This window comes from Botryllus schlosseri, chromosome 1, assembly GCF_051294905.1.
Source record: "Botryllus schlosseri isolate E-star chromosome 1, Bs_hap1, whole genome shotgun sequence".
NCBI lineage: Eukaryota > Metazoa > Chordata > Ascidiacea > Stolidobranchia > Styelidae > Botryllus > Botryllus schlosseri.
In genome coordinates this window covers 29,362,187-29,388,003 of record NC_137236.1, presented here as the reverse complement: position 1 = coordinate 29,388,003, position 25,817 = coordinate 29,362,187, and the positions used below count along the sequence as shown (strand labels likewise).

The following is a 25,817-nucleotide window of genomic DNA, read 5'->3' as shown; positions in this document are numbered from 1 at the left end:
GAAGATACGCAAATGAATTATAGTCTGTTGCCGTTTGATACAAACAATCAGGATTAATTTTGTTTTAAATCAATATGATTTTTACTGTCTGCCAAGATGGTGTAGTATTTTTGGTGTGTGGAGATGGTAAAGACTAATTACTGCTCGAGCTTGTGCGATTGCATCATGTGAATAACAGTGGCCTGGCGCAGGCTTAGATTCGCGATCAAAATGCATTCCATTCCTTAACTTAGTCTTTTTAGCAGCTACTGGGCTAAGTAGTTACGCCTAGTGTAGCTGCGCTGCCATTGAAACTCTTAGAAAACCACTTATGATGCAATAATCCACTAAGAAGCTAAATGAAATGCGTATGATGAAGCAATAATCCACTAAGAAAATTGAATTTTGACAGATTTGAATCACTATGTCGCGACCCATTTTCTGACCCTCCGCGACCCATGTTTGGGTCGCGACCCATACTTTGAGAACCACTGTTCTAGAACTAGATATGTTGATAGGTACCGTGATGAGTCACAACATCATATATTGTAAACGCATAGACAATATGTTAAGCAGGATGACATTTTGTGCTATAATGCTACGCAAACAAACCAGAACACCACTGCTAAAAACTTGCAAAGCATATAATAAAATAATGGTATTTTTAAATTTCACGGCCGCACAAAGATTCGAAATTGGTTTAGCTTTGTCAAGATCTGCTGTCCGCGTCTCCAAGTGCCCAACTCCATAGGGGTAGGTAGCAAGAATGAAAATTTAGGAGGGAAAGCATCCTTTGGCTACGCCAGCGCTCATTTCCACCGATATTTCACAACTAACAACTTGACAGCATCAGGATTTCAAATACATCCGTGGCTTAATCGAAAAGAAAAACCTATTATCTCAGAGTCTGCACATTTTCCAAATACAAAAGAGCCATCGCTTTGATGAACTCGTGGATTTCCATGTAATTCTTGGCGTCTCCCTCGTCTTCCTTGGCCTGAAAAATGAAATTGAACTTTAATCAAGAAACGATGCACAGGAATAAGCTGATTGCATACAAGCGTATAAGATGATTGCAGATTTGTCATGATACAGGGGATATTTCATGCGGTTATTATGACAATTTCACTCATTTCAAGTGACGCAAACATCATTTCCAGTGTCAAAAGTAATTATTCTTGCCCCAAAAACTGTTATTTGAACAAGTTACACCTATACTGTGGTGGACTGGATATGAAAATATATCACAAAAACAATCCCCACCTGTAAGATAGCATTGGCCAACGCGTCAGGCCGTAACCGTCGACCCGCTTCCATCACGGACAGCGAGCCAGGAGTTTCGTGACATGCTAACGAGTATTTGAAATTTTCCATCGTGGCCTCGCATATGTACCTACACAAATATTCAATATGAATAACCCTTAAATGTTAGATGGAAGACATCGGCAATTTGAATATAATAAGGCCAGAGTGTTCAAGGTCCCAACGACGGAAAGAATGTATCAAATTCAAAACCATAATTCGCCACAATGAATTTGTCATCAAGTATTATAGTTTCGATGCTGTTTTCTGCTATGGAAGACTTCAAACCTCGATCGGCTGTATCGCAGCATATGAAGCATATAGCGCAAAGCTATGCTGCGTCTTATTGGAAATTATATAGGCCAAAGCTCACCTGTCTGCCACTTCATTTTTTCCACTAAGCGTTTTGAACAGGTCTTCCGTCAACACCAAGAAGTCTGCAGACAAAAAAAAGCGTTACAGCAAAGACCGAGCTGTTACTTCGCGTAGGGCTGTTCAAAAATAACTTCTTTTTTCAAATTTTACAGGCTTCTTGGTAGAATTGTTAGGTTATCTGGAAAAACGATTCCAAAATAATTAGGCTCCATTCCAACCCGTAGAAGCGAACTTATTGGTGTTCAAAATTTAGGATCTTCAATCATATTTACGGCAGGGTAGATTTATTATAAATAAATTAAAGAATTTGCCACCGTAAATAGGCCTAGTGCTCTAGGCCTACTATTTTTATATTCAAATTAAAAATTTCGTACTCCACTAATATCTCTTCTACTGGCTGGAATTGATCTAAATTTGTCGTGCATCGGTTTTTTAGACAACCTCACAATTTCATAGTGTAGCCAGTAGAATTTTTGAAAAATTTTGTATATAAAATGTATCCAAAACTATTTTAAATAGCAATGCTTCTATAGGTTGAAAATGAGCCAAAATTGGTGTGCAGTGCTTTTTTAGGCAACCTAACCATTTTATCCAAGCAGACACTAAAATTTGGTTTAAAAAAAAACTACTGAACAGCGATTCGCATCTGGCGGTACGTCAATACAAATCAACTTTCCTCCCAGTTAGGGGATTGTCCATTAGTTTGTGAAATGAATCATCAAATTTGGGAATTTCAACAGCACAATTCCGCAACATTTGACAGTACAGTAGAGACTAGCATATAACAAAGTACTTTATTTCTACTATCTCTGAAAATGTGTTTTTAAATGCAACCGACCCCAAGCTAAAGAGGTTGGTAACCACTGGCGTAGAAAATAAAATGTTCCATACCTTGCAAAACGTAAGCGACCGTCACGCTGTACTTGAACGCCTCGAACGGCACCATTTCGTTCCACTTGCAGCTGACTTTGTCTATGAGCTTGGTGCTCAAGTCTTCCGGGATGTTGCCGCATATGGCGCGTAGGAATTCCTCGTGCACGGAGCCTATCATGCCGACTCTTTTGCTGGCCAGTTTTTTCGAGCTGGGATCTGTTGCCATATTCGAAGACGAATTAGGGTGCGGAAAACGAATTAGGATTTGGAAAAACTGGACCTGAGGATATCGGACAGATTTATTCTTACAGTGGAACTGAATTGATTGGTAAGCAAAACCAGGTAACTGAGTGATTCGACATCGAATAGAGTAATAAGCTTAGAGTTTGGAATAGGAGTATCACATAGTACGACAAGACACACCATGACGAGTAACATGGAAAATTCTACTAAGTAGACTCCTATCTTGTATTCAATCACAAGGAGATTAATACATTGCCAGCTACATCACATCGGACATTATTTTGTTTTTCTAAAATATACCGATTTCATAACGCTCAAGACAATGATGCACATCGATAAAAATTCACAAACAATGTTGTTCCCACGAACTTGCATAGTTCATATGACTTTTTCGTGCCCAAGATGTGACCAATTGAGTTTACAAGACTCCTAAGGCGGGGATAGAGGTATAAAAACCATAATTTTCAAGGGTAAATATCTTAGTGGCAGGCTTGGGCTTATAATTTCGGTACTGGACGAAATTGTCTCTCACTAATACAATGGAATCATTACAATTGATACTCCATGTATGGTTTTGCTGATACTATTGATGAGATGTGGCCTATTACAGGGTGTGACAAAATTAACAACAGATTCAGGTCGGCTACTTCATTAAAATCCTTATAACAAGGTCAACCATCTAAATGATGATTTGGATCCAATTGAGTTACTATGCTGACATTGCCAGCTCAGCTTTCATCAATCAGCATAAAAGAACCAAACGAACCATGTGTAATGTGTATATAACCAACACAATCATGTTACATTGTTACAATAGGCAAACTTTAGGCTGCATCCTCATTTTAAAAAGAATGAAGTAAGCAAATTGCTAAGATCTGCTAATGGAAGCTCTGCAGAAAATATATACCGTAGATTTAGATTCAAGCGTTAAAAAAATTCAATATTGCTGGTCTGCCGCCGTAATTTTTGCTGCATTTTGGCAAAACATATTGATACAATAATAGTCAAATAGTGCTAAGTTTATCAATTAGCGTGAAGTTGCATTCAATTCTTACTTTATATCAGAGTTTGATAGGGATCAAACCTTCACTGCGTTAGCTAGGCATTTCCAAATGGAAGACTGCCATTTTTCTCCAAATTCTGTTGAATCTACTGGATTTATCAGCCAAAGCCATGTAGAATCCAACATCCCATATCAGTAATTCCGAGAGCTGTGGGATTTAGATTGGAGTAGGATATTGTGTGTTCTATAAGACCAGACTGTATCTTTACAGTACTATCTCAAGAGCAGTGAATATCTCACTGTATCACACAATATTATAGTATTATACCACTTTTCTCAAACACTATGTCTGCACACAAGCAATATCGAACTCACTCCTTGGCGCGCTGAGAGTGTTGTAGGCTTGCACGACGTTGGAATTGAACGCAGGACTTGTGTGGTGAGACAGCGATAATATTCTCGTAGCATTGGCAACCTGAAATGATGATTCAAAGTTGAAGGCTTGCTCAACGCTAGGTCATTTTATTGATCATTCCCAAAAATCCATGAAATGGGCAAACCGATGAAGATATTTCCATGACTATTTATTGCAAGGAGGGGGCTGTGCAAAATCAAGCACCTGGGTCATTCGAGTCCCAAGTCAAGTAGGCCTATTGAGTAACAACTGTTAGCAATAGCAATAACTATAGTAATGTTCTGAAAAGTTCAAACCAGGGTTGTAACCAAGTCACAAGGCTCCGAGTCACAAGTCAATCTCACTTTTATAGTTTTGACTCGAGTCAAGTCGAGTCATTTCAATTCACCACCGAGTCAAGTCCGAGTCGAAGTCAGCTATCAGAGGGTCGAGTCCGAGTCATGGTAGTATTACTCGAGTTCAAGTCATTGTGTTGACTGCTCAGTTTCCAGTTAAAGTCTTGTTAAACCCACTTTTTATAACTCTTTTTAATTATAGCCTAGCGAATGGTTGGCATTTATAATATACTAATTTTCCTCACTTTTACCAGTTTACGGTCGCATTTTCAAGTACCAGTACCAATAAACGAAACCCCAATTGTGTGGTTACTTTACTATTCTTCAAAATTACAATGAAAGACGTCTTGGCCGTCTGAGTCTCAAGTCATATGACTTGGTTCCAAGTCCAAGTCCAAGTCGAGTCAGTACACAAATTGACTCGAGTCATCGAGTCATTTCCGTATTTTGAGAAAATGACTAAGTCAAGTCGAGTCATCAGAAAATCATGACTCGAGTCATTACAACCCTGCCTTCTACTAACAACAGGCCAAGAATGATTGCACGGAGGCACGCTTACCTTGTCGGTCTTGCTCTCGGACGATATCGAATCGAAATATTCGGCCAGAAATAGGAGAGGACTTTCGGGCCGATTTTCCACGAGTTTCAAAAGCGCAGAGCGGGTGTGCTGGCGAACATTAAATTTCTCTGAAAGGCATAAGGTCATTTTCAGACATGAGTCCACAAGATTTACTCAAAATCAAAGACATCATTAATATAGCCTACATAAGGATGGGGCAAATTGAGTAACTAAATAATTGGATTCCGAGTAAACCATTAGGCCTCGAGTCAGATGCTCAAGCACCAGCTGGCGTGACGCCATAACAGTAGTAATACCGTACCTAGTAAAGTTCACATATGTTGCAATTTTACAGCAACTAGTAAAATGACATCAGTTACAATTAATCCAAAATAATCTCATATTTCTAAACCAATACTATTTCGCCGCACTGACCAGTGAGGGTTAATCAATGATGGTTACAAGACAGAAATATCTTACCATGACATTAACAGCCTTGTGCAACACATATTATTCGACGGAAAGTTATCACCAACAGAGGCTTCAATGCTCTAACGGTGGAAACAAGGTATTCAAACAATATTTTGCTCATAAAATATTACTCTTTGTGTGAAGCAGTATACCTTCGCTACTCTAATAATAGATTCTCACTCAATACTAGACTCGAGCTATTGGTCGGCCTACATAAATAATATCTGAGAAGAAATCACAAATCCCTCGTCACAGTCAGAGGCATCTTTATTATACATTTTTCAAAAATAATCACGCCCGTGTATTCAAATGAAAATTGACTGATATCAAGACTAATCGACTACACGCGAGGTAAGAGATTTAAAACATCCTTCTTGTCATCATTTTGTCAGGTCAGCTATGACATAACTATAGCCTTGATAACACTGCTATATCGTATCGCATTACATCAGTTGCAGAAAACAAAAAAAGAAAAAAATCTTCATATCATACCTAAAAAATCTTTGTGAGCTGCAATTTTATCTTGATCCGTATTCTGTGGATCTTTCCGCCTGCTGTCAGCCATAATTATCAAAATAGATTAATGGCGAGTCTGCAAGGAATCAAAATGTAATTCAATTACACAATACACATACGGTACCGTACTTGATCTGACGTAACAAAATGCTACTACACACCAGATCCACACATAAGATACATTATACAATACAGTTATCAATTATGGCCATATTTAGCCTACATCTATGATCTGCAATTGCTTTGACGAGGTTGGCGAATCAAGCTTTTATGAGCACCATCATTTATGCATAGGTGAGAATAAAGCCGCAGCCCTCAATCATGCACAATGCCAATGCACATACATTATAAAATCACACATAAGCCTACTTTCTCCAGAGAATCACACGAGATTTTTTTCATTAAGATCATCCATAGCACATTAGCACAAGCCATACTGGTACGTGGTACCAATTGACCAACTTCAGAAAATGACAGAAATTACACTCAATGGACTGAAAAAAAGTAATGACAACAATGGTAAAAACTCCAAGTCCTACTGATACAATATTTTCAAACAAGTCACTGGAATTCTCCTCTTGCATGCTCCAAAGTACACAACATTCAAACATACAACACAGTTCTATACGACACATAAATTCGAATGCAAATAATAGACAGCAATCACAAAACAATTCTGATGATATATTACACTATTACAGCCAACATCCATGATCAGTGGAGTATATTTTCATGATTCCTTATTGCATATCAACCCCTGTTATTTCTATATTAAACGTATTAGCGAAAGTGTGTAAGATGGTGGAGAGAATTTAAAATACGAATCTACAGTGTGACAATACCACGTACAGTATCATATAATACAGGTAAACGACAGAAATACGAAGGATAGTGTTGTGTAAAACCCATTAACGAATATCATTTCACAAGATGATCACAAAACAAACAGCTTCCGAATTAAGTGTACAAAACACCCAAACACACCGTTCAAACACTGATAAACATTGCAATATTATTCACGATTTAGATACGGTAAGCTGCAATATAATGATTGGATGCATGACACAGCGGCCTGCTTGTAGTCAAAATGTGGACTTTTCAGATAAGATGTCAAGGTCGGGTTACTGTCAAATCATATCGAGAAATGGCCGACGGAAATCGGCAAGAAAGGTCAAATCAACAACACTCTGCCAATATACCGTCGTATACATTTTAAAAAATATATTGAGATAAATTGGTGTGATCTAATTCAACTGATTTGTTTCCACTGCAAGGAAATATAGGTCAACACAGCATAATCATAGCCTACAGACAAGCACAGAAATGTCTGAACCATTTATGGATACAGTAAATTGGGTGGTTCTTACATTAAGAAGTGCTCGCCATCCACAACAATTGCAATATTTTACAGTTCATCCTATGACACATGGTTAATGAGCATCACTGACTCTGACTGGGGCAAAAACCATCATATTTTGGTTGAAATGTACCGGCATGCTACGAATTGCAAATGAGCCAAGAAACATTAGAGATAGAGGCAATAGTAGAAAATAAGAGGGGTTGAACCCCTGAGTACGTTGTTGCTACATTATATTATAATGAAACTTGCCCGTAGCTAGCTAGTGCGAACCTCGTTTGTGGGCTTATAATATCTAAAGTTGGGCTTAAGGCATATAAGGGTCACATCTTTGCTCTTCCTTGAACAGATTTCCTTTACCTCATACATCTGAAATCTCTCTCGACAATTCAAAACTACATATTCATGACCCCCAACCGTAACCAAAACCAGAGTCAGTGATGCGAACCAAATTGTGTCATGGAAAACACTGCTGTTTAGCACGAGTACACCTCACAATACAACAAGCTTATTAATAGAATTACCAAAAATCCCAATTAGCCAAGTTCACAAAATGGCCACCGATAAGACCGATCCGTTTCACAGAGTCTCGACAAGCTTATTGTGAAGCGCCATCAGTCCTTTGAAGTACTTCACCGTCTTCACCTTCAACTCCATGGTGGCGTCTTCATCACACACGAATATCGTTTTCGGATGCTGCTGAAAAGCAGACACTGTCCACATATGGTTGACACCGCCCTCTATAGCCTTATGCAGAGCGTACGCTTTGTGAGCTCCAGTTATAAGAATCATTACTTCTTTCGCATCCATTACAGTGCCCACACCTACCGTCAAAGCTTGCGTCGGTACTTTGGATAAGTCGCCGTCGAAAAATCTAGCGTTTGCAATGATTGTTTCTTTAGCCAGTGTCTTCACTCTTGTCCTAGACACGAGACTAGATCCTGGTTCGTTGAAAGCAATGTGTCCATCTGGACCTATACCACCCAAAAACAATTCGACGCCCCCAGCTTGTTTAATCTTATCCTCAAATGCATCGCATTCAGCTATTAAATCAGAAGCATTTCCATCTAAGATATGAGCGTTTGCGGGATCGATGTCGATATGCTTGAAAAAGTTATCCCACATAAACGAGTGATAGCTCTCCGGGTGATCGCGAGGTATCTTGACGTATTCATCCATGTTGAACGTCTTCACGTATTTGAAAGACAGCTCTCCTCTCTTGTGGAATTCCACGAGCTTTTTGTACATCCCCATAGGCGTGCTGCCTGTCGGTAGTCCGAGAGTGAAGTATTTTTCCGGTCCAGGCTTGAATTGTAGGATTCTGTTGCGCACGTACTTGGCGGCCCATTCGCTGGTTTTGTCGTAATCGTCGAGAATGACCAAACGCATGATGTCGGTAATACTTCAAAAATATAGAGCTATTTCAACTGTAAAGACTGAGAGAGAAGAATATTCCAGGTGAGGTAGAAAAGGGCACATTAGTGTTATAGAACAGTCCTTGATCGGTGTTGACTCAATGATCAAACTTGGACAAGTAGATTCTAGTTGGCTAATTGCACTAATTAGCGTGAAAAGCCAGTACCGTAATCTAATTCTGGTCTAATCAGAGAAAAGTTTCTATCCTTTAATTTTAATATAACGTGTGGTTCACCTAAAAACACTACAGATACAGACAGCATATAACAGTGACTTGTAAAACGAGCCCGACATTGCAAATGAAAATGCACTCTGACTTCATATGGACTGAACTTGATTCTTGTTGTAACCCTTTCCTATTCGCAATTCAATTTAATTTCCACATTTGTATGAATTTAAAAATTCTAACTCAAATATAATTTGGAAAGACTTGTGCTGCCGTTTAATACCCTGATCCAATTTCCTATTTTGTGATATACGATTGTTTTGTTGATATACAATGTTCTTTCCAATTCTCTACTATAGTTGCTGAAGATTACCCCTGACGAGTGTCAGCCAAAAATATGCAGGTTCATTTCAATATGAATATACTATTCAATTGTATAATCCAATTTCGAAAAAACTGAAAATTTTCTACATAGTACGGTAATTCAAATCTGCCGATGATATGATCATGAAAATCTTCTTGTCCACAGGATAATTACTGGTTGATATTGGCACTTATACAAATGAGAGTGATGGGTTAGGTTAGCCAGGATTGACTTGACCAGAAACGTTTGCTTTGAAACTTCACAACTTGGTTAGTACTTATTATTCAGCCTTGATATGAATTACGTCTTTCAACATGGCTTAGTCAGTCTCCCTACTGGAATCTCGTTACGTTTTGCCTGGGTGTGCAGCGAAGATTCTTCAAGTTGAAGTAATATATTAAAAATTAATAAAAAATATAGTGTGAGCACATGCACAGGACACCGATTCTATACAGGACTGAGCTGTCTCAGCAATAATACATGCAACAGAATTGCACATATCCTACTGGACATCAGAGCAGTGAGATCACTGTACCGCACAATACCAGTATTTCAAGGCAATAATATACAAAATATCAGGTGAGCAGCGATGATTTTCCAAGTTAAAATAATTGAATAAAAAATAAAATATAGTGTGAGCACAGGACACCGATTCCAAACAGTGAGTCAGAGTTAGTTACCGTATGTTTTACAATACGGGTACCACTAGATGCTCATGCTTACGACTAGACTGTACTATGGGTAAATTAACGTACTAAAACGAAACAGTTCAGCAGATATCTGAAGTGCTGAACAGCATATACAATATACATATTACATACATCGACGCCACAGCGAAAAACGAAAGTCGGCAATAATGCTTATGCTTAGTGAAGCATATCTGAATAGCATTCTCGTTGGAGTCGACGTACGGCATCTTGCGGTTTGAATATATTCACGAAACACAACTCTCTTTGATTTACTTTTATTTCGTTATAAAGGTGAAGGTAGCATGATGATATGCTTGTTAAATTAAACGGCGTGCGTTATTACCGTTCCTACAATCTTGGTAGTGTTTAGTGGGGATCCACATCGGACAAGGAGAGAGAGAGACGTTCACACGCCCGGCTTCATAGCTAAGGCAGCTTAAGCCAATGCTTATGATTCGCTCAGCTACTTTTAAGCTCAGATTTATGGTAAATTTTCTCGTCACTTCGTATATAACAGACTGTCCGAGGAGATGTACATTGTACAAGATCTCGATATGGGAGACTGAATCATACGCACCGCTGGTTCTTTTTCACTAATCTTGTTTAGTTTAGGGACTTCACCCTTTTCAACGCGGGGATTTTATTTCATTGCTGCGAAAATGGCGTTGGAGGCGTCGTCTGCATCGAGGTCCTTCTCAAGTAGTCCTGTTCAAAACGAAGACAGCGTAGGCGACACGTTTGATATCGAAAGTACCACAGGTCAAGCCAAGTCTACTATCGTATTGCAACCCGGATCATCGCACCTCCGTTTAGGTCGAGCCTCCGATCCTCAGCCGACATTAGTACCTCACGTGATCGCGTGGCGTCATAAAAAACCAGGTCAACAAGAAGCGGTCAGACAATCTCTTCTGTCGAGAGATTCATGCGAATACGAAGATGACCAAAGGAATATAAATTTTGGCGGTCTCAACGAAATTGACGACGTCCTAGTCTCGTATTTTAGACGACCTGTGTGTCGATGGGAATACCTCGCCAAATGCAACAAGAAATCAAAGCCCGAGGTTCTCTCGGAAGGATGCGGCTGGACATGGACAGATACAAGCAAGCATCAGCCGTATTTGATAGGTGATGATGCTTTATACATTGATGAAAATGATTGCTACGACCTCCACTGGCCTATTGTAAAAGGACAGTTGAATATTCACAAAGGACCTTACGGGTCATTATCGTCTGTAATCACAAGTCTGGCAACATTATGGGTAAGCGCAATAGAAACGTTTTTGCTTATACCGTTCAAAGACCTGTCGAATTTCCGTTGCGTTCTCTTGATACCCGACTTGTACCATCATTCTCACGTAAAGGAAATGGTGCACATGCTATTTAACGAGCTGAATTTTTCGTCGGTATTGGTGCATCAAGAATCTGTCTGCTCCACTTACGGCTGTGGAATTGCGACCGCATGCGTCGTAGATGTTGGGCATGAAAAAACAGCTATCAGCTGCATAGAGGACGGTATATCTCATAAAAGCACGAGTATAAGGTTAGACATCGGTGGTAAGGATATTACACGCGTTTTCGCAAAGCTGCTAAAACGCAACGCGTTACCGTATCACAAGTTCGATCACGATGATAGAATGGATGCTTTGCTTATGGAAGAATTGAAAGAAACGTACTGCCACATTAAACCAGATAGTAAAACCCCAGAGAAGCAAGAGTTTCATATACGGCGTCCGGGTCAAACTTCAATCTTGTATCCCATCACTTTGGGTGACGAGACGTCCCAAGCCCCTCTGAGTTTGTTCTATCCCAAAGTGCTGGGCTTAAAACCTTCCAAGTCTCAAGTGCATTTAGCTCTACGCAATCCAGGTGATTCAGAAGATCCTTTAGACGAGCATTACCTTTTCCAAACGCGTAACAAACACTATGATGGTCGGTCGTTTCGTAAGATGAAGGATTACCAATCGCAGCAGCAGACGAATTTTTTCTCCGAGCAAAACGTGGAAAGAATGGATTACGAGAACAGTGAAGAGATAGAAGAAGAGACTACTTCCGGCACTGTAAAGACTTCAGAAGCTGATGTTCTAGCACCTAGCGGTTTGATGCCGTTGCATCAAGCGATCGTGTGGAGTATTGAAAACACCCCTCTATCTTACGAGGACGAATTGAAAAGACGGATGTATTCGTGTATTCTTGTAGTAGGTGGCGGTCTTGCTCATTTTGACGGAGTTGACCATTTTATGCATCAAAAAATCAAGGACCACGTTCCGTTATCTCCGGCAAGAGAATACCTCGCGTCTCAAATCGAAGTCGTGGTCCGGCCGAAAGATCAAGACCCGTCCGTGGTGGCGTGGAAAGGCGGGTCCGTGCTGTCCTGTTTGGAAAGTGCCCACGAGTGCTGGGTCACCAACAAAGAGTGGCAGTCTCAAGGGCTTAAACTTTTGCGGGAACGCGCGCCTTTTGTCTGGTGACGTCGACGTTGGACTGAACCGTAGGTGGTCAAAATAGAATGAACGCCCTAAGTTTCTGCTCGATTACGGATCGAAATAGACATTTCTGACACATGTCAAACCACTTCAAGTGGAAGAAGGAAGTGAACGTTGGGCAAAATTGACTGCACAAGTGATAACGTCATAGGAGTATGACTGATGTGGAGCGTTGAAATATGTAGGCCTACCTTTTATACGTTCATATGCACGTAGCTGTTCAGTAAATAACTCTCTTTTTCAAATTTTACTGGTTGCTCGATAAAATTATCAATTTACCTAAAAATAATGCTGCATACCAATTTTCGATCAATTCCAACCAGTGCAAGCAAAGTTCTTGTAGTACAAAGTTCTGGATTTATTTAGGAATAAAAATAAAGAAAAAGTTTTTTCGAATTTCACTGGCTACCCCATGAAACTGTTCGTTTGTCTGAAAAAAATATACACAAAAAATTTGGCTCAATTCCAACCAGTAGAAGCGAAGTTATTCATGTCAAAAATTTAGATTTCAAATTATAGTAGGCCTATTTACAGTGGCTAGATCTCTCAATAAGGAATTTGCCACTATTATTTTCAAATCCAAAATTTTGTACTCCAATAACTTGGCTTCCACTGGTTGAATTTGAGCCAAATTTGTTGTGCATCGTTTTTTTCAGACAACTGACCAATTTCATGGGGTAACCAATAAAATCCGAAAAAAATATTATATTCATTTTTATCACATAAATCCAGAACTTTCTACCACAATATCTTCGCTTCCACAGGTTGGAATTTCGCCTGAATTGGTGTTTAGCGTTGTTGTTTTTTTAGACAAACGAACAGTTTTATGGGGTAGCCAATTAAATTCGACAAAATTTTACATTACAATGAAGATATTACGTCACTTTATCAAATATACCGATTTCATTGCACCTTGTGGCAACGCTGTGAATTGATCAGTTTCACGAATGTCAATTGTCATTTCCACCAGCAATCGTTGCTCTGTGCTACGTACTTTGGATGCCGTGATATCACAATGGGAAAAATAGTATTGAAGCAAGAATTCTTGTTGATAAATTGACTCTTAGTGGAAAGGATCGTAAATTTTAGTACTTCAGACAATAATCTCTCGCTGTTCAAATCATTATATTGCTCACTAGAATCATATTGCTCATTTCTACTGAAAACCACTCTGGTCAGGAGTGTCAAAAAGTAAATTTGGTCCAGGAGTCGCATTCTTTTGCCAGTCTGTCAGAGGTGACTGTGTCCTAAATAGCAGGATTCATCTTCGTGGCTAATGCAAAATGTCAACAAATACTAAATAGGTAGCCTTCGAAAAGTCCACGCAGAAACTGTTTCATTCAATTCTTTTACGCCATCACAGCTACTTTTCAGCATCCAGAGTGCTACTGATTAATCACACACGTGGTTCAGTGTCTATTTCCTATTGAATGCAGAATTTTTGCTGAAGCTGGAATACCTTGCTAAATAAATATATCTCTGAACTATGCCAACCTTGCGCCGTGCTGGCAATCAGTCATCTAATCATGCTATTGAAGTTGTATTATATTGCAATTTGTCCTGTTGACACTTGTTACCTGGAATGTGTAGCTTTCTGTATTGTTTTGCCATGTCGAATTAGCAGCAGATCTGTCCCACACAGCCGTGACAGAATCAATGAATTAATTAGTATCCATCAGGGTTGTAATGACTCGAGTCATTTTCTTGAATACGGAAAATGACCCAAGTGATATGACTCAACAAATTCTGTATGACCTATCCAAGTCTTGCATATCAGGACCGATAATTGAAAAGTAGGCCCAGTAATTGTTGTTTATCCGATTCAAGTAACATGTTAATAGTGAGAAAAATGAGTATCCGAGGCCTTCGATTCCCCCCGAAGAATTTTACATAAGTTAGTAGAACCCAATGCTGAAGAGAAGACTGATAGACGAAATACCAATAACGTGGTAACTCAACTATTCTTCGAAGTTACAATGAAATATCAGACTTGTCAGTCCTAGTCTCGAGTCATGCACAAGACTCGAGTTGAAGTCGGGTCAATACAAAAATTTCAAGACAAGTCATTTTACGCATTTGAAAAAATTACTCGAGTCAGTCGAGTCGCAAAAAAATCACGACTCGGGTCGAGTCATGACTAGAGTCATTACAACCCTGGCGGACACCATACAATTACTTATTCAGAGAGCAGATAGACATTGTGAAGGCGCGCAGAAATAATCTTCGGCAACAATCACGAGTTCTGCAGCGTACCAGAGCCCAAGCACAAGTTATAATAACACAGTCTTGTGACATTCGTAAGCATCTAATTAATATGCTGTGCTACCAGCGAAACATCTGCATCAGTTAAAAAGTTTTTAAAGAGTCATGGCTGCGCTTGAGTAGGCCTACCAGACATGGGGTGATTACTTCATGAATGTAATCGATTGCGATTACGATTACTTCTGAATCACGCGATTACGATTCCAGCAAAATCAGGAAGTAGTCGATTACGATTACGATTACATTGGAAAAGTAATCACGATTACTCACGATTACATTTATTTTGCATCGTAGTAGTTATATTGGAAGACAATACATGAATTGCTCTGAAAAGGCCTAATGATAGAACAACTGTCTTTACAAAAGATGGGACATTTCCTTGTTTCGTCATAATGTACCCATTGCCCATTTTATAGAGGACGGTTTATCGCACACGTTTTGAATTCTTGCCAGGTTCATAACTGCCGCACCCCAAATTCCCCAATAGGGTGGGGGCGTGGTTGGAGGGCACTCAAAAGATAATGTGTCCCTTGTCAATAGCCGCGCTGGGTTGGCGTGACTAACAGTCTATTCCTTTCAATCTGAGCCCACGATGCAAATGCCACCCTGGCATCCACAGAGCATTAGACATGACAATTTGTGTGTGCCTCTCACGCAAGTTTTTCTTTTATTCTGCTATATTTGGGCCACTACAATCAATATCTTTTGGCTGTATAACAGACCGGAGGTCACGAATTAACAACATACAATAAACTAATTATTCCAAGATACCAGATGTCATAATTATGAACTACGCGCCCCCTGCTCTTCAGGTAAATCTGGCCATCGGGCGCTGAGATAGGATTAAAAACGCAATATAATGCAATTACCAATATTATTGATTAAATTCAATCTTCAACTTCAAAATTGACTATACTCTATGGGGGCCCAAGACCAATGTTTGGGTGGGGGAAACGTTTGCTGTTTTGATCCTGATTCTAGCTACAACCCACACTGACATGGTATATAAGCCGATGGCTATGGCGGCAGGTCCAAATGTTCAATAAATAATTGCGAAATAGCGATTGGCGCCCGTTTTGAGTAGAATGATATGAGAATACGAGAAAGTGAACACAAAATTCTGCCTTCAACTTGATGCAGATAATGTAATGCAAGTTCCATTACGAAAACGGCAAAACAACGGCTCGGTTTTGATATATATCATCAGCTGTTGATTTTAATGCTTCGTTGTGGAAACCGTAATGTTTTATTTGACAAGTACAAAATTTCAAACCTTTGTCTGGTGTAGGCCTACGTTCGTACCATATAGGCCTACTGCTCGCCAAGCAGCACGGTAGAACTATATTTAGCTATAGAATTAGAACTATATATATATAGAACTATTACATTCTATAGTTTAACTAAGCAGAACCAAACATCAATACAAAAGCTGCTATTTTACCTTGGGCTGAGGTGATTAATTATCCTGTTGCGAGGTAGTGGTGTCTGAAATGTATTGATAACCCGATATACAGCACGATGGGTTTTCTTACAATCACAATAATGTACATCGAATATGTATTTACTATGTATGGACAGTGGACACTTCTTACGCAAAGACGAGCAAAGCTAATAGGCTACCTCTGACGTAATAATGACCAGTGGCATTTAAAAATCAGACGTTTACGCTCTCAATAACTGGTATAATATCTCTTCCTTGTTCACGAGTGTTCAGTTTATGTCACAGTCCTTGTACAAATAAAAAGTAATCGTTCTTTCACAAAGAAATCGATTAAATATTGGAAGTAGTCGATTACGATTACTTCGGGATTTTTTCGAATATAATCGATTGCTATTTCTTGAAAATGCTGTAATCGTCGTAATCGATTACGATTACTAATCGCGATTACCCCATGTCTGAGGCCTACCACGAGAAACCCAATCTGGCTGACCCCTGCACAATTATGACTTGATAGCAACAAAATGTAAGTATCATTTTATTCAAATTTCATCAGATCAAAACCCCACAAGATTGCGATATCATGAAAAGATAGGAGGGTGCCGAAACGACCTGAAGTCTTTCAATCAGACACCTACCTTGGCCTAGAGCAGTAGTGGTTATGGTTCTCAACCGCCAGCCCACAAAAAGTTATCTGCCGATCAGACAAATATATTGGTGCTATCAATTCCAAAATGCAGTTGCAATCGAGCTAGTGGCCTTTACCAGGACTTCGCGACCATCACCTTGCAGAAACGTCAATAGAATCACGTATAAATATCTGATATCAAGAAGGCAGCGTTAATGAAGTTTCCAAAATTACATTCAAGTTGCATACATTTGTCGTAGAATCGAATAGTATATTCATATTGAAATGAACCCGAATATTTTTGGCTGACACTCGTCAGCAACTAGTGGAGTACCCCTCAGCACCTAGTAGAGAATTCAAAAGAACAGCGTATATCAACAATCGTAACACAAAATATGACGTCACCAGCACGAAATGTCGAATACGAGAGCGTTTAATGTTAATCAAGGATAATACCAGAATTATCAAAGAAAAACTGAAATAACTCGACTTCTATGGCCTGGAATTGAGTCAAATTTGTTTTGCATCGTTTTTGAAGATAGCGAACAATTTCATGGGGTTGACAGAAAAATTTAAAAAAAAATTCTTGGCATTTCTAGGCAAATTCAAAATTTACAAACTGTACGAAATCCGCAAATATTGGTTGGAATGAATTCAAATATGGTGTGCGTCGTTATACAAGGCAACCTAACGATTTAATCACGTAGCCAGCAAGATTCAGGAAAAAGGGTTATTTTTGAACAGCCCTGGTGGACATGCTCAATAACTGTCGGATAGCTGGCGAGCTACCTTTTCACACTTGAGGTCCGGCATACTTGATAGAGCCGTGTTTTTTTTTGTATGCAATCCGGATCATATGGTAGTCGTTCGTCAAGGATGTGTGTATGTTGTAGTTGTGCGCCTTCGATTGCATTTGTTACTTTTTCTTTTGTGTATGGTTTCGGCATTTTTCCAACTGCATTTTTTTCACTTTGATATGGCCACGAAATATCGGAATTATTGCAATCGGTCTCCCAGGCTAAATTTTCGAAAGAGTTTGGTGGCTGCCGTTCAAAACAAACAAACACGCAGTACATAATAATCAGTCAGCAGCATGATGATCAAGCATCAACTTAACCGCATCCATTTTGAATCTCGATTTTTGGGGTTCTGGCAGTGCCTTGAGAGAGTCATGTAAGCTCAGCAGGAACAGCTTGTCAAAGTCTGGTTTCTCCTCGTCACTGGAAGTCTCCGACATTTTTTCGATAGTTTTTGCAACCCTTCTCCGTTTTCTTACTCCCCGTCTCCGTTTTCTTACTCGAGCAGGCGGTGCGCAGTCATCACTACTATCCGTGGATTCTTAACGTAAAATTACATGAATGGTGGCATCATCAAATACGGGCATTAATCTTTCCTCCTAACCATTTACTAAATGTGAACGCGAGTCGTTTCTACTCTTCACAGCCTGCTTCGGATACTCCTTGGTAGTGGTGCTTCCAGTTGGGACTTCAGGTTCATTCGATGTAATTCTGAATTGAAATATTTCCACCCATAACTCGCGACTAGAGTGCAAAATTAAACTAAACAGAAAGATATTTTCATACTGATTCCGAAAATATAAATTAATAGCTGGAACCCCCTCGAATGGTTTCCAACAGAGTTGTAATGACTCGAGTCATACTCCACTCTAGTCGCGATTTTCTGACGACTCAAGTGAATCTGTGTAATGATTCGAGACTCGGGCGGCCAAGACCAACATTTAATTGTAATTTCGAAGAATAGTATAAAGGAACCACAACCACAATATTGGTATTTTGTCTATTGGTAGCGGTACTTGAAAATGCGACCAGAATCTGTGAAAAGCGAGAAAAATTAGTACCGTATCACAAATGCGTACCAGGGTTGTAACCAAGTCACGAGGTTCCGAATCACAAGTTTAAAGTTTTGACTCGAGTCAAGTCGAGTCATTTTCAATTTACCACCGAGTCCAAGTCACGGAGTAGGGTGTCGAGTTCAAGTCAAAGTCATTGTGTTTACTTATCAGATCCGAGATAATGTCATGTGAAACCCACTTTTTACTGCTCTGCTCGGTGATATCGATAGCTTCGCATTCATGATATACTAATGTTCCTCACTAGTCACTTACAGTTTTCGGTAGTTTACCAGTACTGATAGACGAAATAACAATAGCGTGACAACTTTACCATTCTTCGAAATTACAATGAAATGCCCGTCTTGGTAGACCCAGTCTCAAGTCATATGACTTGGTCCGAGTCATGCGCAATGACTCGAGCAGAAGTCGAGTCAATACACAAATTGACTCGAGTAGAGTCATTTTTCATTTTTAGAAAAATGACTCGAGTCAATACAACCCTGATGCGTACATTCGATATCACCAAGCCGAGTTATAAAAAGTTGGTTTTAACAAGTCTTAAACTGGAAACTGAGCAGTCAACGCAATGACTTGGGTCATAATACCATAACTCAGACTCGACTATAAAAGTGAGATTGACTCGCGACTCAGATAATTGTGATTTGGTTACAACCCTGGTTTCAAATAATCACACCACCGGTAAGTAATAGCCAGGGGCGTAGCCAGCCGAAAAAAAACGGGGGATATTTATTAAAACGGGGGATATTTTTTGAAAAGATGATATTCGTTATGCTAACCACTTTATTGCGGTTTAATACACACAAATACCGATACAACAAGGGTAAGATAATCTAGTTTGTGTTTACGTCTTTACACACATGAACATTTGCCAGTTATCTTAAAATATAGCTCTATTATGCGCAGTCGCATGCTTCAGTAACAAACGGAAGGCGCTTTTCCATTGCGCGCCACTATTTGCCGACAGCGAGTTTCATGCGCGCGGATTTTGATACAAAGTGCGCTCGAATCATGACTCACCGCAGCAGGTGATCGACGATCACCTCGCAAATCACAATGTATCAGATCAGATGGAAGGAGCAAACAAATTTCGATGGCAGCGAGGTATCTTGACCTTAATTACCAAAGCGAGGATGTTATCACGAAAGTGCGCGCAGATCATATTACAACACAGTGGAAGATCTCTCCATTTTGCGCTCAAAGACGAACACTCGAACAGTGAAGATATGCAAATGAATTATAGTCTGTTGCCGTTTGATACAAACAATCTGGATTAATTTTGTTTTAAATCAATATGATTTTTACTGTCTGCCAAGATGGTGTGTGGAGATGGTAAAGACTAATTACCGCTCGAGCTTGTGCTTGCATCACAGTGGCCTGGCGCAGGCTTAGGCTCGCGATCAAAATGCATTCCTAAACGCGTTTGCGGTGTAGAAGTGACAATTGCGAATTGTCGAGGCCAAGACTATAACTTCTGGTTATTACAATAGCACATCGAGTAGCACTATCACGCGCCGCGAGTCACAGAGCGGCCTAATTTTCCTAGCCTCCAATGTTTTACTACTGGCCAAGCGCGTTATAATAGGACAGTCAGCAGATGTGCCAGAGGCCTGAGACACGAAACGGCTGGAGATCTGGAAACCCACACACAACAACCGAACTAAATGATCGCAAATTGGATCAATACATAATAGATTCCATACAGAACATTTGATTAGTACGATCTGTTTTGGTACTGTAGGGATCTGCTATCTCTAATGATACAAGCCTAGCGCGCATGTTCTGAACGTTTGTTGACAATAGACTGTCAAACACGAAAACCAACTCGCGCGGTTTCGAAATTTCAATGCGAGTGTTATTGTTACTGTGACTTCTGGTTCTGTAACTGGATAATATCGTTCAGATGAGACGGGAGAGCCATGTGAGATGCGTTTTTCGGGCTTCCGTAGACGAGAGAACAATATGAGAAAAAGGCATCACCGCACTGCATTGTCTGATTGATCGATGGCGTGATGATGCCGCGCGGAAATTAGGGGATTATCGAATTAGAACAAGAAATATTAGATCAATGGAAATATACGTAAGACGGGGGGTATTTCGAGCTTGGAAACGGGGGGTATCGGACACCGATTACCCCCCCCCCCCCTGTCTACGCCACTGGTAATAGCGATTAACGTCGCGTACTAATTGCGACGCCATTGAGCGTCTCGGCGAAGTCAAGCCATGTTCCTCGTGACAGCAAATATTTAGAGTCATACCAATTCAAACATGCCTAATGCGAGTAGTTTTCGTATTTCGCGTCGTTGCGCATTTACAATGGGTATATATTTCTTTGCTACGAACAGGCTGTTTTGCTTCGTATCAATCGCTGTAACGCAAATATGTCCTAATGCGAGTATAATACACCAGTTCTTCTCTGCATGTAACAGACTGATTAACGAAACAGTTCTTGACAATTCAGAGATGTAGGCAACGGTGCGTCTAATTTGGTCATTAGTATTGTTTTGTTGATGTTAGCATGTGCGTAGCCTACGGCATTTTCTTGGTTTCCGTGTTCCTTGTGACGCGAGTTATAATTCTAATTTAGCGCTTGGGTGTTGGGTCATCTAATGATAATTATTAATCAGCGTTTTTCATTCTTCGTACATATATATTCAATTGTCAGCTGTAAGTTCTTTTGGTTACTTATGCTCTAAAGACCATTGTCCAGCGTATGTTATTCAAGAACGCCTCACAATGTTTGATATATTCGAGCGGCCAAGTCGATAGGATCCAGTGCCTGTTCTGAATGGGACCCCCATGCGCAAGAAATCTCAAAGTGTCTGCGCATCTTTCTTCTAAAGACACAGCCTTCCTCCAGTTGGTATCGAGTTTGACAATATCTTCTCCCAATGAGTTGGATCAGATCATGAAACTGCTGTGGCGTGATCCGACAGTGATTCTAATTCATATTCCTTGACCAATGACCAACCTGGGATACTCTATGGATTGTTCTCGCCTTTGCAAAAGGGGATGTTCCCAGATCGATCTCGCCTCCATCTTCTTTCTCATTCTTCTTCGGATGCACAAAATTGCCAATAATTGCTTCTGGTCAGGAGTTAAAATCATGCTGCAAGGTCTAAAAACAGAGTCAATGATGTGAAGACACAGAGGTACCCACCCGTATCCATGTCCAAACCAATTACACCAGAGCACACACAGCTACAGTAACCTGGTGCTAGTGTACTTTCGCTACCACAACAGCAAATCAGACTATTTATATTACACCAATCGCTATGCAACACCACATGCATTCTGTCTTGTCTACAACAATCGCCATTCACTATAATTCAAAATAAATAGCAAATGCCTTGTCATATGTATCACGCCCACTGCCCTCAGCACACAAATCGATATCTCAGCATGGCAACCAGATCGACAAAATAGGTAGGGCCTACCATCACGCTATCGTCACATTACAGTCTCTATAGTCCGGAGGTTGATTTTTAATGGCACACCAAATGATTTGAAGCAAATGAGATATTTTATAACCAACCATGTTCTAGCAGAAGTGAAACAGAAGTTTTTAAAATGTAGCAATCTCGTAGGCGACCCAAACTTATTTCGTAAATCAAAATAAAATAGTCTTCTCACTCTTCTGGGTCAGATTTTATATGTCCCAAAAATCTTGTCCGCGATTTATTGAAACCCGACCTCTAGATTGTAATGTGGGAACCTAAAAATATCCACATGTATATAGAAATGAGTCTGACCGTATTATGGAAGAATGGCAACTTGATATAGTTTGAAACCATTTGGATGCTTCAGTGTGCAGCGTGCAGCCTGCTGGAGCGTGACTATTATAAATGAACTGGCATTTAGGCTCTGGACATTTTCAGGCTATAGAAGAGAGGACCTATAGATAAAACGTTTCGGGCGACATGCTACCACGCAACTCCGTGCGCTGCCAAAATGGTTGACGCGATAAAACCTTGAAATAAAATAATCGCCTCGTGCTGCCTGAACGTTTAACATTGATATGTCAACTGTCCACGCTCACGCACGCAGCTTGAGCTGCACGTGTAAAATGAGACCCATTGAGGAAAATGAATAATACCGTAATGAGACCCGTGTCGAAATGCGAGCTTGAAATAGCGCTTGTCTCATGAAGAGATATTCTTTTAGTTTCGTCTGGTAGGCTACGTTTATAAGCGATTCCAATTTATCTGGAGCAACGACAGCCTTTACCGTGACCTTTGGAGCTTCAGAGACAAATTAGTGTCAGACCAATCCTATGTGACACCAAACCGACTTGAATTATATACAGGAGTGCACACAATTTTCATCATCAGATCAGTTCAGGCCATCAGAATCATCGTAACAACATTGATTGGCTTGGAAACGAAAAGACCAAAGCTATTACCACAGTCCACAGATGATCAATCATTGCGTGACTAATAAATAAATGGCAAAAATATTACGTACACGATATTATGATATGTCTAATGCGGTAGCGACCAAGAATGAAGAATTTAAGAATCACTGGCAAAACCGATGCCGTTGCCATTGCCAGCTGCAGATATAAGCGGTTGGTGGGATTCCTTAGTTGAAACGCTAAATAAGACAAGTTATAAATGATGAGCAGGCCAGTTGGTAATAATTTCACATTTTTTGACATTTTGGTACGCTGCATACAAAAAAGGTTGCCGACCCCTGCATAGTCGCATCGTCATTCGGCCGGAGGAATGGCGCTCGCGATCAATATAACAAATAAATGCTCCATCCCATTGCTCGTTGTCGATCTGGTCGCATTGCGTATGATCGAGCCTTAAATTAACATGCTGCCTGGCCTGACCATTATTATATCTCGACTCTCAGATCAGTCTACTATGCCTTAATTCACTGCTATCTCATTTATGGGATCCTAGTTTGGGGACCTGCTGCGAAAAAACATCTGCAGAAATTGCAAGTCTTGCAAAACCGAGCCATACGAATTCTCTGTCCGAAATTTAGATATGAGAATTGGGCACTTCTTCGATAGTAGGTAGACATCGAAAAGTGTTCACCATGATCACCAATTAATGTTTCCCATGATCACGAATAAAAATTTATAAACGTCAAAATGAATTGTTGTTTTTTGTGTCTTTGGAGAGACGGATATTAGGGTCGGGTTGGGGGGGGGGGATTAGGATTGAGGAAAGAGGGATATTAGGGCTTGGGAGGGGATGTTAGGCTTGGGGGAAATTAGGGTTATGGGAGGGGGGATATTAGGGTTTGGGAAAGAGGGAAATTAAGGTTTGAGGAAAGGGGGGTTGGAGGTGGGTTAGGGTCAAAGTTGGGGTTAGGTATCCAAAGATTAGGAAGGGGGATATTAGGGTTGCGGGACGGGGGATATTAGGGTTGCGGGAGAGGGGATATTAGGGTTGCGGGAGGGGGATATTAGAGTTGTTGGAGGGGGAATATTAGGGTTGCGGGAGGGGGGTATTAGGGTTGCGGGAGGGGGGATATTAGGGTTGTGGGTGGGGGATGTTGGGGTTAGGGTATATTAGGGCTGTGGGAGAGGGGATATTAGGGTTGGGTGAAAGGGAGATTGGAGGTGGGTTAATCCCCCGTTAGGGGTAATCTAATCGCAACGTTGAACCTGACCCACCTCCTACCCTAATATCTCCCTCCCTAACCCTGATATCCCCCTAACCCCAACCCTAATATCCCCCCTCCCACCCTAATACTCCAACTCTAATCTTGGGATACCCTAAACCCAACTTTGACCATTACCCTCTCCAAACGCAAAAAAAAATATTTTGACGTTTATAAATTTTTGTTCGTGTTCATGGAAAACATTCACCGGTGGTCATGGTGAACACTTTTCGATGTCTACCTACTATCGAAGAAGTGCCGAGAATTGTAATAGCATGTATCGTAGCGTTAGAATATTGAAAGTGGAAGACATTTTCAAATTCGAGGTAATGAAATTCATGCATAGCTATATATCATCAGGGTGAACTGCCACTATATTTTGATAATCTGTTCAAGACACCTTCAGATACCCACCAACATCATACCAGATTTTCTTCTAACTTGTCTCTGTCTGTGCAACACCACTCTACCAGTCTAGTACAAAATTTAATCAGTTTTATTAGTGTCAATGTTTGGAATAAGCTGCCACCTAATCTCCGCAATTTAGACTCCTGTGCTTTTAAAAAACAATGTTTTCATTCTCTTATGTCTAACTACCGCTAAATTGTATTTGCGTTGTATTTCAAATTGGTCCATGATACTGTATCTTATTTTTCCTTTCGTTCGTTTATTTTAATTTTTTTTTTTTCATTAGTTATCGACTGTGAAAATTGCTCCTGTCCCGGGTGGCTCGGCTCTGAAGACTATGTCATATCGAGCCTCCCGTCTACCTTGCATGTCGCATTTCACTGTTACATTTTTGTAGTGTTATGTTGATATGTAATGTATACGAATAAAGATTCTCTCTCTCTCTCTCTCTCTCTCTGTACAGTATTACGTTGCACAGTCGGCTGAAAGCTTCGTAGGAAACAATCTTCGCGCGCTTATTGGTTTCGCTGCCTCATCAGAGTGGCCACCCAGTGGCTCTGGTAGGAGTGAGAACGAAACCGCACGTCAGAATGGTCGATTCAATGTCACCACAACCAGTGTCCTATATATAGATAACTAACCTACTAATTCCGTAGGTGGTAGGTGGTTGAATAATAGGGATAGTGAGAACGTGAGGTTCACATTCGTGATGTGTGTGTGTGGTGTGTGACCTCGGAAATTTAGAGGTTCGCGTTCACAAACTAACCTTGGTAGTATAGATCAGTGCCCTAGGGTGTACCATAATTTGCAAAGGGTGTACCACTCGGATGGGGTGTACAGGGGTGTACCAGATCCGAATTACAACGAGCCGATGGCTAGCTATCACAAAGACAGGTTTATGGGTCAGTACAGTTTGACGCACAGGTTAATGAGCAATATGGTACTATAGAATGTAAACGTGGAATGGCAGCGACCGATTTTGCAGCTTCGTTCCGCTTCGCTGAAGCTTTACTCAGACTTATTTTACGGCAGCTACTGTAGAATTTCTT

General features: G+C 40.3%; 5 protein-coding genes and 1 long non-coding RNA gene across 7 annotated transcripts in view; 2 read left to right on the top strand and 4 right to left on the bottom strand.

The window, feature by feature from the left end:
- LOC145435195 (cornifelin homolog B-like) overlaps positions 1-25,817 on the bottom strand; it is a 150,616-nt gene that overhangs the window by 55,779 nt on the left and 69,020 nt on the right. The gene's annotated exons all lie outside the window — the stretch shown is intronic.
- Positions 489-6,183, bottom strand: LOC145435141 (tubulin polyglutamylase complex subunit 1-like). Its single transcript, XM_080312430.1, has 7 exons — positions 6,048-6,183; positions 5,085-5,212; positions 4,151-4,250; positions 2,548-2,745; positions 1,655-1,718; positions 1,243-1,372; positions 489-976 (listed from the first exon to the last, which is right to left on the bottom strand). The coding sequence occupies exons 1-7, from the start codon at positions 6,118-6,120 to the stop codon at positions 875-877; spliced, it is 795 nt and encodes a 264-aa protein (XP_080168556.1). The 5' UTR covers positions 6,121-6,183; the 3' UTR covers positions 489-874.
- LOC145435134 (glucosamine-6-phosphate deaminase 1) lies at positions 6,147-8,894 on the bottom strand. The gene has a single exon (XM_080312418.1). It carries the CDS (start codon positions 8,815-8,817, stop codon positions 8,008-8,010), a length of 810 nt encoding a protein of 269 aa, XP_080168544.1. The 5' UTR covers positions 8,818-8,894; the 3' UTR covers positions 6,147-8,007.
- Positions 10,324-14,129, top strand: LOC145434955 (actin-related protein 8-like). The gene has a single exon (XM_080312192.1). It carries the CDS (start codon positions 10,723-10,725, stop codon positions 12,529-12,531), a length of 1,809 nt encoding a protein of 602 aa, XP_080168318.1. The 5' UTR covers positions 10,324-10,722; the 3' UTR covers positions 12,532-14,129.
- LOC145435320 (uncharacterized) lies at positions 16,258-16,562 on the top strand. Its single transcript, XR_013913809.1, has 2 exons — positions 16,258-16,352; positions 16,387-16,562. It is a non-coding gene; the product is annotated as an uncharacterized LOC145435320 (long non-coding RNA).
- Positions 16,769-25,253, bottom strand: LOC145435165 (uncharacterized). 2 transcript variants are annotated; one of them, XM_080312478.1, is made up of 4 exons: positions 24,775-25,253; positions 21,716-21,862; positions 18,276-18,382; positions 16,769-18,212 (listed from the first exon to the last, which is right to left on the bottom strand). In XM_080312478.1, exons 2-4 carry the CDS (start codon positions 21,850-21,852, stop codon positions 17,956-17,958), a joined length of 501 nt encoding a protein of 166 aa, XP_080168604.1. In that variant the 5' UTR covers positions 21,853-21,862; positions 24,775-25,253; the 3' UTR covers positions 16,769-17,955. The 2 variants fall into 2 exon arrangements, with proteins under 2 accessions (XP_080168604.1, XP_080168595.1); XM_080312469.1 differs by lacking the exon at positions 24,775-25,253 and having other exon boundaries at positions 21,716-23,720.